Source organism: Eleutherodactylus coqui, chromosome 6 (assembly GCF_035609145.1).
Source record: "Eleutherodactylus coqui strain aEleCoq1 chromosome 6, aEleCoq1.hap1, whole genome shotgun sequence".
Classification (NCBI taxonomy): domain Eukaryota; kingdom Metazoa; phylum Chordata; class Amphibia; order Anura; family Eleutherodactylidae; genus Eleutherodactylus; species Eleutherodactylus coqui.
In genome coordinates this window covers 22,784,708-22,800,840 of record NC_089842.1, presented here as the reverse complement: position 1 = coordinate 22,800,840, position 16,133 = coordinate 22,784,708, and the positions used below count along the sequence as shown (strand labels likewise).

Here is a 16,133-nt window from a genome sequence, read left to right as displayed (position 1 = left end):
AATTTTCCCCATAAGCACCCCCAAATAGATACCTTCGCAGTGCCCCCAGAAACCCACAATAAAGATGCACCTTAGTACCCCTAGAAATGCCCCTCACAACAAATATTTCCACTTAGGACTCCTAAACACAGATGCCTCCATAGGTGTGCTCTGTAATGCCCCCACAGTAAATATTCTCCAATAGTGCCCACAAAGATGCCCCTCACAATAGATATTCTCATTTAGTGCCTACACATTCATACACCTCCTTAATGGCCCAAGTAATGTCTCCAAAGTACATATTTCACCTTAGTGCCCCTCACAATATTCTCCCATTGTCTTAGTACCCACAAACACAGGTGCCTTTATTGTGATGCCCACCACAATAAAGATTCTCCCTTAATGTCACCAGATAGTAATAGTACTGTCCTTTATGTAACACACAGTAGTAGTGCCCCCTTAGTGCCCCACACAGAAATAGTGTTCTTTTGTGCCTCACATTCTTTCATAGTGCCCCCTCCACAGTAGTGATGTTCCCATACAGTAAGCATGCCCTCTTAGTGCCCCCAAGTGATGTTCCCACACAGAAAATATTCTCTTAGGTGCCCGCACACACAGATGACTCATTAGAGCCTCCAGTGATGCTCCCTTGGTGTCCCCACAGATGCCTGCAGAATAAAGATGTTGCCTTAATGCCCCTAGTAATGCCCAAACACTGCAGACTCCCCCTTAGTGGCGAACACAAGAAAAGTGCCCGAGTGCCTGCACCTTAAATAAAAATACACACCTGTCCCCGTTTCCACCGAGGCGATTGCTCTGCGGGTCTCATCCGGTCTCTGCGGTCTAAGGTTTGGCGCAGACAGGTGTGATGATCTCACTGCAGCGCCCTGCCTTCCCCAAATCACCTGTGGGGTGATTGGCTCCCCGCTTCATCATTGTATTCAACTGTATCTGCATCTTACCAATACAGACACAGCTGAAATCAGGAAATGGTGCGTCCGAAATCCCAGACTGTCCTGCGAGATCTGGAGCGGTTGGAAAACACGTAATTAGGAAAAATGGCTCTTCAGTCGTCCATCAGAGCTCGGTTCTCACTCAACATCCCCAGAAAGAGATAGAACTAGGAAACAGCTGAGGGCTGACATTTACCAGGGATTTGGGGGGATTTCTTTCTATTGGCGGGGTGTACGTAATCGCGCACAATCTGCCATTGTTTGGAGCGTTAGGCTGCATGGAGCATGTGATCGCTGAGTGCTTCGTCCCACTGCAGAACCCAACAGAAACACATCCGAGGAATTCAAGAGAGCGGAATATAGAGAGAGATAAACAGAGCGGCACGGGGGCTGCGAGCCGCAGATAACGCCAAAAAGGGCAAAACTGAGACAGACAGACACCAAAGAGACAGACAGACAGCAGTGAGAGGGGCCTGAACCACACATAAGGAAAGAGGGGCAGGGAGAGGATGTAGGGGGGCCGGGGGAGGAGGCAGAGGGGAGGGGGGGAAACTTTGGAAAGTGTAAACAGAACCACTTCTGTGTCTCACAGGGCAGAGTGAGCTCAGGGCAGACAGTCACCCACTGACACCCACCCCGAGCCAGGAGACCCCCGGTGTTAGACGCCTTGGTGAGAAGCTTTCTGTGCAGAAATCCTATATCCACCCACTTGTTTAGTTGGGTTGAAACTTTGTTTTAAAGTCTTTGTTTGTTTTTACTTTTTTTGTGTCAGTTTTCGTTTTTTTGTGTTTGTTTTGAACCTGAAACTTTGTAACGATGAAGAGCAGTAAGTCTACAGCAGCGATGCTGGGAGTTGTAGTTCTGCAGCAGTTGTTGACTGTAGGGTGCAGGATACGGTTCAGCCTTTAAAGGGTTAAATAAGAGATGTTTGCGGGGGTGCTGTCACTATGGAAATGCCATATCATGTTGTGTTATATAAACAGTAGCATTGTGTTGGTCATGTACAGATGTAGCAGAGCTGGATTTGTTTATTTAGCTCTTTCCGAGTCGGGGTGCATTCACACGGCTGATTTTGCAACATGATTTCTGTGTGTTGCGAAATGTACAGAAATCGCACGGGAAAAGAATCCATTGTGTTTAATGGGTGCAATTAAATGTGCAATTTTTTCTCTCGCAATGCTGCGAAAAGAATGGATGCAAGAGAAAAGCGGGAGCATTTCCCCTTTTTGGGTGATTCTGGATAAGAATCGCCCATTCTTCCCGATGGGAGCTAAAGAAAACAAAATGGTAAGGTGGTGCGATTCATTTTTGCTCCCATAAGGCATAATGAGCGGTTATTATACAGTATTATGCAGTAATATAAGTGCAAGATACTCACTAAACGCATCGCAGCTGCATAACAATCGCGAATTGGCGAATGCGATATTGCACTTGTCCATGCAAATGCACCCCCAAGATTGAAGTATTGCCATAATGACATACTCAGCTCTGCTGCATCTGTCATATACTAAATAATAAAGAAGCATTTTGGAGGAAATAAAGTTCAGTTTCGGAAAGTAATTCCCTCATTAAGGGCGAGCACCCACTGGCGTTTGCGTTTTCCGCGGGAAAAAAACGCAGCGTTTTCGCCGCGTTCCCCGCGTTTTTTCCGCCCGTTTTCCGCGGCGTTTTCGCGGCGTTTTCGCGGCTTTTCCATTAATTTCCATGGAGAAAAATAAGGACACATATGCAACTGACAGCTCCTATGTTAAAAACGCAAACGCAATGCAAAAAAAACGCCAGTGGACAGGAACACATGTTATCTCTATGCCTGTGCAGGAAAAACGCAAAACGCAAAACGCAAAACGCAGGTAAAAAAACGCCAGTGGGTGCTCGCCCTAACTTCTGTAATCAGAACTGCCACTTTGGAGGTAATGAAAAATATGAGATTTAATCGTGGATCCGCAGTGATAAGTATATACCGTGTTTTCCCGAAAATAGGACAGTGTCTTATATTAATTTTTGTTCAAAAATGTTAAACTTTTTTACGTGTATAGCTGCCTGGACACTATTTAAATTGACTTTTTTAATTAACTGTTAGCAGGGCTTAATTTTGGAGTAGGGCTTATATTTCAAGCATCCTCAAAAAGCTTGAAAAATCATTTTGCATCCTCAAAAATTCTGGAAATTCATGCTATGTCTTATTCTCAGGGAAATGGGGTAGTATGTGTCCAAGGAGTGCAGATTCTTCTCTTGGTCTGAGGTAGAGAACTTGCAGCATGTTGTATCTTTAGGCGATTCTTCTTGAAGAGTGATTGTTCTCAGTGAGAGAAACCAAGTAATCCTGTAGATATGATACCTTTTAATGGCTAACAAAAATACGTGATGTTATAGTGAGCTTTCGGATCGTCTATGGATTCTTCCTCAGGCCAAAATGGAACTGGTTTGGATGGGGTACATATATAATATACAAATGCAGAGAGGACACCCTCCTTGATTGAAATACAAATGTTCACACACAGAAATTTGAGACAGTTTTGCACTCAAAACTTAAAACAGATAAACTAAGCTGAGACATAAATACTTAATCAGTCCACTGAGCTCAGGAATGTGACAGTTTTAAGAATCTTAAAGAATTCTTTAAGAAACACCCATTATTTCCAATGGGTACCTGCAAACAAATCGCATTGCACTTGTGCAATGCGTCTTTTTTAGACTTACTGAAACTAAATGCGATTTTAACACGTCTGAAAGTGGCGAGTGCAGCACAAAACACTTCGCAATTGCAGGCAAAAATCACAGGTTTACAAGTGCCATATCGCTACAATATCGCACTTGCCCATGCTCATGGGTGAGAATTACACGAGATCATGCATTGTAGTAACCCTTTATTTTCAAGAGGTTAATGCGATTTTTTTTTTTTGCTTGCACGGAAAAGTCGCAGCATGCTTAACTTTCGCTCAAGAATTGGACTTGTAACGTGCAGAGTCCCACACATCGCGCAGACGGTGTATCTGTGTGCTGTGCAATGTTAGCTGCACCCGAGAATCTTGGGCGCAACTTGTGCCACCTGTGTAAATATGGTCTTAGTATGATGCACCAGTCATGTTAATGATTGCTACATATGTAGCCATAGGCGGTGCAGGGGTATCCATTGCACCCCGGCTCTGGTGCCTGAAGGGACCCCAAGGTCCCTCTGCAGAGTAAGAAGACACCAGTACTATAAAAGATGCATGCTGGATGGGGGGTTCTGTTCCGGATTGTACCCAGGTGTTGAGCACTCATATGAAGCGCAGGTATTGGCTCCAGCTTATATTAATAGGTCCGGACTGTTACATGTGGTTGCTGGCGGCTGCTAAGGAATTTTTCCAGTGCCAAGCACTAAACGCTATAACTTCGTCTACTCATAATTTCCATATGTGTGCAGCGGGTGGGGGAAGGGGTGCACGTCATTTCAGGACGTTTTGCCATTGCACTCCAATGCCCAGTACTCTACAGATGTAGCAGAGCTGAGTTTGTCATTCTTTGCTGCAGTCGGTTTATCTGCAGTCCCCCACTGATAACACATAGTGATAGATTGCTGAATCTTGCTGATGCCCTGGATGAATCTGACAGTCAGCAACAAGTGACTGTAACCATTCCAGAAGGGTGGGCCCCATTTGGACCTTGTTGTGGGGCCCCTCATCCCTTTGGATGAATTGGAAGAACGTTTCATGTTATCATACATATATTATTGTTACTGATTGATAGAGAAGGCATCTATTCACATTAGGCCAGAGGAGCTAACTGTGCAGGGTACATATGAAGATGTGCAACCACTGCATCTTTCACGATGCAACACAGCAGAGCATATACTGAAGTATGCAGGTACTGCTCCAACAGAGGGCAGCAGTGAGATGTGAGGCTGTGGCATTGCTGTGCTCATAGCTACGCAGGGGGGGTATTGAATGACTGTTCAAGAAATAATCTACCACATTGGCCAACAGAATATAAAGCAATGCTTATACTCCAGTCACATCCAAAGCTACCTTCAAAATAATGCATACATACAGCTTGTAGGGCGGACGCAGGTGGATGTAGCGATTGCCCCCCTTAGGACTGCCTGGCCAGATGATCCTCTACTTCTGTGCGGCAGCGTTCTGTGGAGCTACTCCTCCTGGTTCTGCCTCCTCCCCTCTGACCTTCTGAGGCACCGCTGTCAGCTCATCTGCGCCCCCACACCATAATCGCTTAGTTCTGCGTCTGAATTTATGTAATGAGCTTTGTTCTGGTATTGTATCTATGCACTCAGGTTGATTCATGTTGTATTTATGCTATGAGTTTGGTTCTAGTACCATGTTATAAGCATGATTCTGGTATTGTAACTACGTACTGAGGCTGCTCATGGTGCTGTATTTATGTTATGATCTTGGTTCTGGTACCATATTTAGGCTATGAACTTGGTTCTGATAGTGTGTTTTTGTACTGAGCTTTGTTCTAGTGCCACATTTAAATTATAAGGTTGGTTCTTGTGCTATGAGCTTGGTTCTGTCACTGTAGTTATATTATGAGCTTGGCTCTGATGCTGTATTTATGTTATGGGCTTGCTTCTGGTTTTGTATTTGCGCTAAGCTTGGTACTGGTACAACATCTATTGACACATATTTTGGTGTGGATATGCCCATCAATGCAATATATATAGTTTATTTCCACACAGGGTGCTATCTAACCTAGGGCTGCCGGTCCACGGCCGGGACAGTATATCCCTAGCGGGGAGGAGGGGGGAGGACTACAAGGTCTCTGCAATGAGCCTATCTAAATGATAGGCTCATTGCGGAGAATTGTGCCAAATCGCGTCATGCCGTGATTTGAATTACGCGAACGGAGAATCGCTATGATTCTCCGTTTGTGGATGTTGGGCGGCGCTTTCCATAGTTAGCCTATGGGAAGCATGTCATGTGGATCTCGCAATGACAACTCGCCCGTGGACAGCCAGCCTAAGGCTGATACTGAATGTTGGTTACAGTTAGCTCTCAAGCTGCAAGATATCATATCCCAAGGAGTCAGAAGACAAGGGGTGAGGGGGAGGGGGGGGGGGGGGGGGGGGGGGCACCACGGAGGCCGCCAGAAGCTTCCTAATGTCTAGTAGGGACTGAGTTAATGAGTTTAATGGGTCACATTAACTAGTGGTTTGCTAGAGAGACATAAAGTGGAGCTCTGTGATGACCTACTGGAGAGCTAGGGGCCACAAGTGGTAAACGCACGGGGCCCTCCGCTGTCAGCATCCATCTCTGCCTCTGTATTCCCTGATTCAGTGTATGCCCTGCAGGGTGGAATTTTGGGAACAGTAGCGTTTACACGGAGTATGTCACAGTGTGGCAGAATTATGAATACAGCTCTGGAGGTGACTGGAGTAGAAAACCTGATATAACTCAAGTCAGTCCAAGAAGTAACAGATTTCTATAGCTTTGGGGTGTCTGGAGATGAAGCAGTCACCACCCTGAGCCTCTCTGCCCAGAATGATTTTTGGGGCGTCTCAATGGACTGGACGATCCCCTCAGATCCCACTTGTCAGATTTTGTGTGGCCGATGTTTCTCAGCAGATGAACTGCAGTGTTTTCTTTGGTGTGAAGGGGAAAGAGAGAGAACTGCAGCTCTGGAGGAGATAGGAAGGGCAAACATTCTGTACAAGGGCTGAGATGATATAAATATACAAGCCGTCCGCTGCCAACATCTATATATAAGCATGACAAGCTGCCCGCTGATGGGGGCGGCACAGAGGGGCACACGGCAGTTAGGCTGTATTTACATGGAGGATTTTCTCATGTGCGAGTTTTGTGCATTGCAAAGCGCACAAAACTCGCACGGTAATAGAAGCCAATAACTGCGATGGGTGTGTTCACATGTGCGATGCTGCAGGGTAGAAGAACTGCATCTTGTCCTACTTTTGGGCGATTTCATCTATTATTTTCTATGGGACCACAAAAAAAATTGCATCACATTCGGTTTCCTGTGATGTGCGATGCCATGATAAGTACTGGGACAACATGCAAACTGTTTCTCTCAAAACGCATCATACTTGCAGAATAAATGCAGGTTTATAAGTGCGATATATAAGTGTGATATCATGTAAGTGTGATATCATGTAAGTGTGATGTCATATAAGTGTGACATCGTATAAGTGTGACATCGTATAAGTGTGATATCATGTAAGTGTGATATCATATAAGTGTGATATCGTATAAGTGTGATATATAAGTCTGATATCATATAAGTGTGATATCGTATAAGTGTGATATCGTATAAGTGTGATATCGTATAAGTGTGATATCATTTAAGTGTGATATCGTATAAGTGTGATATCGTATAAGTGTGATATCGTATAAGTGTGATATCGTATAAGTGTGATATCATTTAAGTGTGATATCATTTAAGTGTGATATCGTATAAGTGTGATATCGTATAAGTGTGATATATAAGTGTGATATCATATAAGTGTGATATCGTATAAGTGTGATATCGTATAAGTGTGATATCGTATAAGTGCGATATATAAGTGTGATATCGTATAAGTGCGATATTGTATAAGTGTGATATTGTATAAGTGCGATATCCTATAAGTGCGATATCGGTCCGAGTTTCTTGCCCGCGTAAATACAGCCTGGTATTTCAAAGTTGTAAAGCGGCAGCGAGGTGCAAACGGTAAAATGAGTACTTACCTCGAGATCTCCAGCGCTCCATATGAAGAACTCGATGTAAGTGCTCATTTTTTTTGTTTGCACCTCTGCTCTACAACTGTGACATCTTGGGACTGTATGTACATGGATCCATCCGTGGAGCGGGCATATACCAGATGTGTGGTGCTGCTGTGACACACTTGGTGATTGCTATACACAGCCTGGCAGTGATGGTGTATCTAATCCTATTGCTGTGTGATACTGTCTGCTGAGACTGTTTACTTAAACTGAACTTGTAATCTGATCTGCTGTATCAACGCCTAGCATGTGTGATACTGTGTGCTACACTGCTGTATCTAATCCCATCATGTGTGATACGCCATCTGTGCAGCTAATCCTGAGGTTGTGTGATACTGTCTGCTACACTGCTGTATCTAATCCCATCATGTGTGATACGTCATCTGTGCAGCTAATCCTGTGGCTGTATGATACTGTGTGCTACACTGCTGTATCTAATCCCATCATGTGTGATACATCATCTGTGCAGCTAATCCTGTGGCTGTATGATACTGTGTGTTACACTGCTGTATCTAATCCCACCATGTGTGATACATCACCTGTGCAGCTAATCCTGTGGCTGTATGATACGGTCTGCTATGCTGCTGTATCTAATCCTATCCTGTGTGATACGTCATCTGTGCAGCTAATTCTGAGGTTGTATGATACTGCCTACTACACTGCTGTATCTAATTCCATCACGTGTGATACGTCATCTGCGCAGCTAATCCTGAGGTTGTGTGATACTGCCTACTACACTGCTGTATCTAATCCCACCATGTGTGATACGTCATCTGTGCAGCTAATCCTGAGGTTGTGTGATACTGCCTGCTATTTCTCTCAGCCTCGTGATCTGATCTGCTGCACCAGAATCTACAATTCACTTATGTGTCATATTGCCTACTAAATTAGAGTATCCAATCCAGTCATGTGCGATACTGTCTGCTAAATTATAGTACCTAGTAATCCTATCCTGTGTGATACTGGCTGCTGAGCTGTGTATCTAATCATGTGTGATAGTGGCTGCTGAGCTGTGTATCTAATCATGTGTGATACTGGCTGCTGAGCTGTGTATCTAATCATGTGTGATACTGTCTGCTGAGCTGTGTATCTAATCATGTGTGGTACTGTCTGCTGAGCTGTGTATCTAATCATGTGTGATACTGGCTGCTGAGCTGTGTATCTAATCATGTGTGATACTGTCTGTTGAGCTGTGTATCTAATCATGTGTGATACTGGCTGCTGAGCTGTGTATCTAATCATGTGTGATACTGGCTGCTGAGCTGTGTATCTAATCATGTGTGATACTGGTTGCTGAGCTGTGTATCTAATCATGTGTGATACTGGCTGCTGAGCTGTGTATCTAATCATGTGTGATAGTGGCTGCTGAGCTGTGTATCTAATCATGTGTGATACTGGCTGCTGAGCTGTGTATCTAATCATGTGTGATACTGGCTGCTGAGCTGTGTATCTAATCATGTGTGATACTGGCTGCTGAGCTGTGTATCTAATCATGTGTGATACTGGCTGCTGAGCTGTGTATCTAATCATGTGTGATACTGGCTGCTGAGCTGTGTATCTAATCATGTGTGATAGTGGCTGCTGAGCTGTGTATCTAATCATGTGTGATACTGGCTGCTGAGCTGTGTATCTAATCATGTGTGATAGTGGCTGCTGAGCTGTGTATCTAATCATGTGTGATAGTGGCTGCTGAGCTGTGTATCTAATCATGTGTGATACTGGCTGCTGAGCTGTGTATCTTTATCCATCATAGGTGATGCTGCGTGATGGGTCACTGTACCTAATGCTATAATTGTTGATACTGTATCTAATCATGGCACGTGTGATACTGTCTTCTAGGTTGCAGTATCTAATCCTATCCAGGGGGACTCTGTGCTGAGCCAGTGTATCTAATCCTATTAGTTTTGGTACTGTCTGCTAAACTACCATCTCTAATCCTATCCTGTATGTTACTGCTGTCTGCTGAGCCAGTGTATCTAAGCCAAACGTGGGATAGGATCTTCTAAACCAGAGTATAAAATTCAAGTGATACCTTTACTAAACTATAGTATCTAATCCAATCATTCATAATACTGTTAGTTGAGCTAGGTATCTAATCCTGTCATGTGTGATACTGAATCCCTAGCTGGGTATCTAATTCTGCCATGTGTGGTACTATCTGATAAGCCACTGTATCTCAGCTGATCATATGTGATACTGTCTCCTGAGCTGTGTATCTAATCCTCTTATGTGTGATACTGTATGCCTAGCTGGGTATCTAATCCTGCCATGTGTGGTACTATCTGATAAGCCACTGTATCTCAGCTGATCACATGTGATACTGTCTCCTGAGCTGTGTATCTAATCCTCTCATGTGTGATACTGCATGCCTAGCTGGGTATCTAATCCTGCCATGTGTGGTACTATCTGATAAGCCACTGTATCTCAGCTGATCATATGTGATACTGTCTCCTGAGCTGTGTATCTAATCCTCTCATGTGTCTGAGGGTCCTCGGTATCTAAGCCCAGTGATACAGTCTCAGAGCCTCATATTCCCTGAAATATGACTATTTCAAACCAAGACGTTGAGTATCAGTTTATGAAAAGTCAAACGTCACCAAACTCTGCTTGCTGTCAGTAAATGGAAACCCTGAGGTCTGTTCACATGCCGGAATGGTAGCGGAATTTTCCGCAGCAAATTCTGCTTCTAAAAACCGTGTCACAATGTTCTGCTTTCTGCCCCGGTCTTTGGCGCTGATCTGGGGGCGGAATTCCAATGCGAAGACGAGAATTTCTGTGTCATTTCTTGATGCAGAAACGCAATTTTCCATGTCGGAGTTCTGCACACGATTTTGCCCATTGCCAAGGCAAATTCCACGTGTGGATCCGCGCCAAGCTGCAGATGTTGCAGAATGCGGAATACGACACGGAAGATTCCACCGCTGTTCCATCGTATGAACATACCTTACATGTGAATCCTGTCTTAGGGCACGCTCCCGCATAGCAGAATAGGTGAGGATTTCGACACGGATGTTAATGCAGATCTGCAGCAGCTTCACACCTTCAGATGAAAAGGCGACATCAGCTGCGAATCCGCTGATACGGAAATTGATGCAGATTTTTGTGTGGATTTCCAGCACAAGTCCCTGAAGGTTTGTTACAATGTGTTACAATTAGTACAAGTAACATTATCAGTCGGCAGCCAAGACTTACTAAGGAATATTATACTGGAAACAATTGTAACAAACCTTCAGCTGTGAGAAACATCAGGTCTTCAGCTTCTGTGTGGAAACAAGAGTCTTCATATTCAATGACTGCAAGCAGAGATCCTGACATGGTGGAGAATGAACATACAGAAGGGACAGATGTGCCAAAGGTTGACCTTACGCATTCTTTAGCAGCAGAGAGACGGGAAGGTGAACATCTCTTAACCCTTTGCAATCCAATTTTGGATTCAGGGTTTCCTAGGAGGCTTTCTCTTTCTGCCATTATACAATGGCACCATCTGCTGGCTAGAGCCAGTACTGCGGTGTGGGACATGCTGAAGAGGCCCCTGACAACAGAGCGGCCAGTAATATACCAAAAGAATTCCCTGCCGGACGTCTTCTGACATTGGAGCTGCACAGCCATCAATCAGAATGTCTTCGGACGTCAGACAGTGGATTGGAAAGGGTTAAATCTGGGGCATCTTTCTATGCCCATGCACCAGAAATGCAAATCTACGTAAGCTATGACTTGGCACAGAATGGCGCTACAATTTACACCAGTTTTTGGCATGCACACCCCTCTGATAGGCCCCACCTATTTTCCTTGCCACTTTATAAAATCAGTAACAAAAGCGCAAAAAAAGTCATAAAGTTATAAATTATTTCGCAATCAGGGCGCTCGGCTTACACTCATTCCCCCCAGTGGATGTAGGAAGGTTGCACAACTCTTCACTGTACAGCGACGAGGCTGTATTGTCAGACAGGACGGTGACTGCGGTGTTTGAGGACAACTTGGTGAACCTTTAACTTTAGACAAAGACAAATAAACGGACGGCCGGGGGTTTTGGCAAATTACAAGAGACATTTCTACAGCACAGAGATCACACAATGTATCCCCAGAGAAGCTTAGAGTAAAACCGCAGGCGGCCGGAGAGTAAACATCAGACACTTCACTACTACAAGAGGCACTGCTATTAGTGGAGGTCAGCGGCCTGCGGGTGTCACAGCATGCTGGGAGATGTAGTATCAGGGTAACTTATTCTTCACATTTATTGTATAATTATGTGCTGCTATCATATCCATCAGGGGAAATTCACTCATGAAGAGGTAAAAAAGCTAAAAACACAAAGGTGGGCTTTCATAGAATGGTAGAGTTGGAAGGGACCTCCTGGATCATCGAGTCCAACCCCCTGCTCAGTGCAGGATCATCCTAGACAGATGTTTGTCCAGCCTTTGTTTGAACACTTCAATTGAAGGAGAACTCACCCCCTTCCGTGGTAACCTGTTCCACTCATTGATCACCCTCACTGTCTAATATCTAATTTGTGTCTCCCATTGCTTCTAGTCTTTCCTTGTGCAGATGAGAATAGGGCTGATCCCTCTGCACTGTGACAGCCCTTCAGATATTTGTAGACAGCTATTAAGTCCCCTCTCAGACATCTTTTTTGCAAGCTCCTTTAACATGATTTGCAGAGCACTCACCATTCTGCTAACTGTTCACTAAACTTGCTCCAGTTTGTCTATGTCTTTTTTAAAGTGGGGTGCCCAGAACTGCACACAGTATTCCAGATGAGGTCTGACTAAGGAAGAGTAGAGGGGGATAATGACCTCACGTGATCTAGACTCTATGCTTCTCTTAATACATCCCAGAATTGTGTTTGCCTTTTTGGCTGCTGCATCACATTGTTGACTCATGTTCAGTCTATGATCTATTAGTATACCCAAGTCTTTTTCACATGTGCTGCTGCTTAGCTCAATTCCTCCCATTCTGTATGTGCTTTCTTCATTTTTCTTGCCCAGATGTAGGACTTTGCATTTCTCCTTGTTAAATACCATTCTGTTAGTCGCCGCTCACTGTTCAAGCTTTTCTAGATCTTTTTGAATACTCTCTCTCTCTTCCCTAGTGTTAGCTAATCTTTCTAGCTTTGTGTCATAAGCAAATTTGATCAGTTTCCTATCAATTCCCTCCTCCAGATCATTTATAAAAATGTTAAACAACACTGGGCCGAGGACAGAGCCTTGTGGTACCCCACTTGATACATTCTTCCACTTGGATGTGCAGCCATTTATGACCACTCTTTGAGTGCGATCACTCAGCCAGTTGTGAATTCATCTAACAGTTGCCTTGTCAATCCCATGTTTGGATTTTCCTGATCAACCCAGTTAGTGATACTATCATAGAAGGAAATTAGATTTGTCTTGCATGACTTGCTTGTTACAAACCCATGCTGGCTCTGGTTAATTACTCCATTTTCATCCAAGTACTTGCATACATGCTGTTTAATAATTTGCTCAAAGATCTTTTATAGAAGTCAGGCTCACAGACCTGTAGTTTCCTGGATCCACCTTCTTCCTTTTTTTGAAGATACGGATAACATTTGCCCTTTTCAAATCTTCTGGGACTTCTCCTGTTCTCCAGGAATTTTCAAAGATTATGGCAGTTGGTTCAGTAATTACCTCCGCTGCTTCCTTTAGTATCCTGGGATGTAATTCATCTGGACCTTGAGACTTGAATTCATTTAAGTTAGCTAAGTGTTCCGTCACCATCTCTCTGCTCATAGATAGCCTGGATTCTTTTATTCGCCCAATAGCACAGGGAAGATTAGATGATGTTCTATCTACTTTCTGAGAGAAAACAGATACAAAATGGGAATTTAGAAGTTCGGCCTTCTCAACATCATTCTGAACCAATTCACCATTTTCATCTTGTAAGCATCCAATAGCATCTTTGACTTTTGCTTTGCTTGAATTCATTCAAAATCTGTGGCATCAAAATACACAGTACACCCCTAGATACATTCGTTAAGGAGTCTAGTTTTTAAAATGGAGTCATTTGTGGGGGTTCTCCATGGTTTTGGCCGCTCAAGAACTCTCCAAGTGGGCAATGGGGCCCAAAAGGACTTCAGGCAAAATCTATGTTCTGAAAGCCACCGATTACTCCTTTCATTTTGGGCCCCGTGGTGTTCAGAGACATAAGATTAGGGCCACAATGGGTATGTCTCTGAAAACGGGACAAACAGGGGTATCTATTTTGGGGTGTAAATCCTCATTGTCATGTAAACTATAGGAAAAAAAATATGTCTTAAAAATGACATATTTGCAAAAATATGAAATTTTACCTTTTCTCCTCTAAATTGAATTAATTCCTAAAAAAAACTGTGGGGTCAAAATACTCATGACACCCCTCAGTCAATACATTAAGGGGTGTAGTTTTTAAAATAGCGTCATTTGTAGGGGTATCTATCATTCTGACACCTATCAGCCTTTGCTATCTTGGCTTGGTGTAGGAAAACAAAGTGTTCTTCAAAATGCTGAAAAGTAATGTTAAATTTGTACGTCTCCTAAATGGTTAAAAAAACACGAAAGTTTTTCAAATGTGCATCCAGAATAAAGTAAACTGGAAATATATATCTTAGCAAAGATTTGTACAGTATGTTTGCACATATTTGTGTAATTACAGTTGAAAATGTGAAAAAATGACAATTTTTTCAAAATTTTCCCAATATTGGCACTTTTAATAAATATTCATAAATACTATCAGTCTATTTTTTCCACCTATATGAAGTACAACATGTGGCGAAAAAACAATGTCAGAAGCACTTGGATATGCAAAGCCTTTACTGAGTTATTCTATGTTAAAGTGACACATGTCAGATTTTCAAAATTTGGCTTCGTCACTAAGGCGCAAACAGGCTTGGTCACTAAGGGGTTAAAGCATAGATATTACAATCCCATTAGTGATTGACCCATTACTGACCACTCTCTTCTTGTCCTTCCACAGCCTGATCATGGAGGTTTCGCTCTTCGTCTTCTGCTGCTCAGTTGTGATCTCCCTGGCGGTTGGTAAGTGTTCCCCATTGTGTATAATGCCATATGTGGCATGTGACTGGCATTAGTACTGTAGGGTGGTTTTATACACAACAGCTTTCATACTTTGTGGCAGTTTTTCATGCAGTGTATTGAGCCAAAACCAAAAGTGGATCCGGCAGGAAGGGGAAGTCATCGTCCTTCCTGTATAGTTCCCCTTCTTGGTGGATCATCTTCTGGCTCTGGTTCAAAAATGTGAATCATAAACTGCATTGGCGTTACTCCAGAGCGCAGCGAGTGTGATACCGCTCTAACTGCACAATATGTGCCCGCTCTCAGGTGAAGAACGTGGAATCATCGCTTAATGAAAAGCTTGGCATCTTTCCATTTGATTTCATTGCAATACCTTAGGCCGCACATAGCAGGGACAGATTCCGCATGGGAACCCCGCAGTGGAATCCGGCCCTGGGAGTAGCGGCGTCCACACATACCTGCACTTTCGTTACGGTCTTTATTGCCATACGAGATACAGTTTTTTTTTTCTAACTCCTGCTCTTCTCGTGTTATCGCCTAGCGATGACACGGAATCTGCGATCTTTCCGCCATGTGATTGCGGAAGGGCCGCGGATTGGACAGTTTCCATTGACTACAATATAAGCAGTCAGTGCAGAATCCGCACAAAAATGCAACATGCTGCTATTTTTCCTCCACTTGCGGACCGCAATTGGTTTCTACAAGTGTGCAGGAAGAATCCATTTTCCCCCGGCATGCCATGGGCGCTGTTTGCTGCGGATCCGCGGTGTGGACGCCCGCCGCAGATTCCACAGTAAATATCCGTCCGTGGGCAGGAGTCCTTATGGTTGGTTTCAGATCTGCGTCGCGGGTTCTGCTTTTCTGATTCGTTCAGGAAAGAGGAGTCCCCGCTGCCAAATGGCTCCTTCTCAGGACTTGGCGACCGAATGGCTCCGTCTCAGGACCTGCTCGGGTATCTCTACAGTCCCACTGATAGTCATTGGAGCGCTAGTGCATTTGTGCGACCAGTGCGTCATGCAATAACCCCACAATGAAGGGAATGGGGAATCAGGACCCCTGTTCTTGAGATTGGCAAGGGTGTCAGTGGTGAGACCCCCACTGATCAGCAAATTATCCCCTATCCTATGGATATCATGTGGGTTTGGGATAACTTGCAGTTGGGGTACAACCCCTTTAATAATTCTGACCTGTAAGGGCTCCCACCCACTAGCGTTTTTTTACTGCGAAATTCACAGCGGTTTTTTTTTTTTCTGCAGGGGTCTTTGGGCTATGGGAGTTGTAAAGCTAAAATCGCGATTGCGCAAAATCGCGATTTCGCGGTAAATCGCGATTTTAGCTTTACAAGTCCCATAGACCCCCTGTAGAAAAAAAAAACGTGCGAATTTCGCAGTGAAAAAAAACGCTAGTGGGTGGGAGCCCTAAGTCAGGAAATTTAATTTATGGGTTAAACTTACCAAAACCAC

The 16,133-nt window shown here is 43.9% G+C and overlaps 1 protein-coding gene across 1 annotated transcript in view; it reads left to right on the top strand.

The window, feature by feature from the left end:
• Positions 1-1,473: 1,473 nt before the first annotated feature.
• LOC136631936 (phospholemman-like) overlaps positions 1,474-16,133 on the top strand; it is a 38,870-nt gene continuing 24,210 nt past the window's right edge. Inside the window, exons 1-2 of the mRNA XM_066606427.1 lie at positions 1,474-1,602; positions 14,612-14,673. Coding sequence (XP_066462524.1) covers positions 14,619-14,673 — 55 coding nt within the window. The 5' untranslated portion in view covers positions 1,474-1,602; positions 14,612-14,618. The remainder of the gene's footprint in view (positions 1,603-14,611; positions 14,674-16,133) is intronic.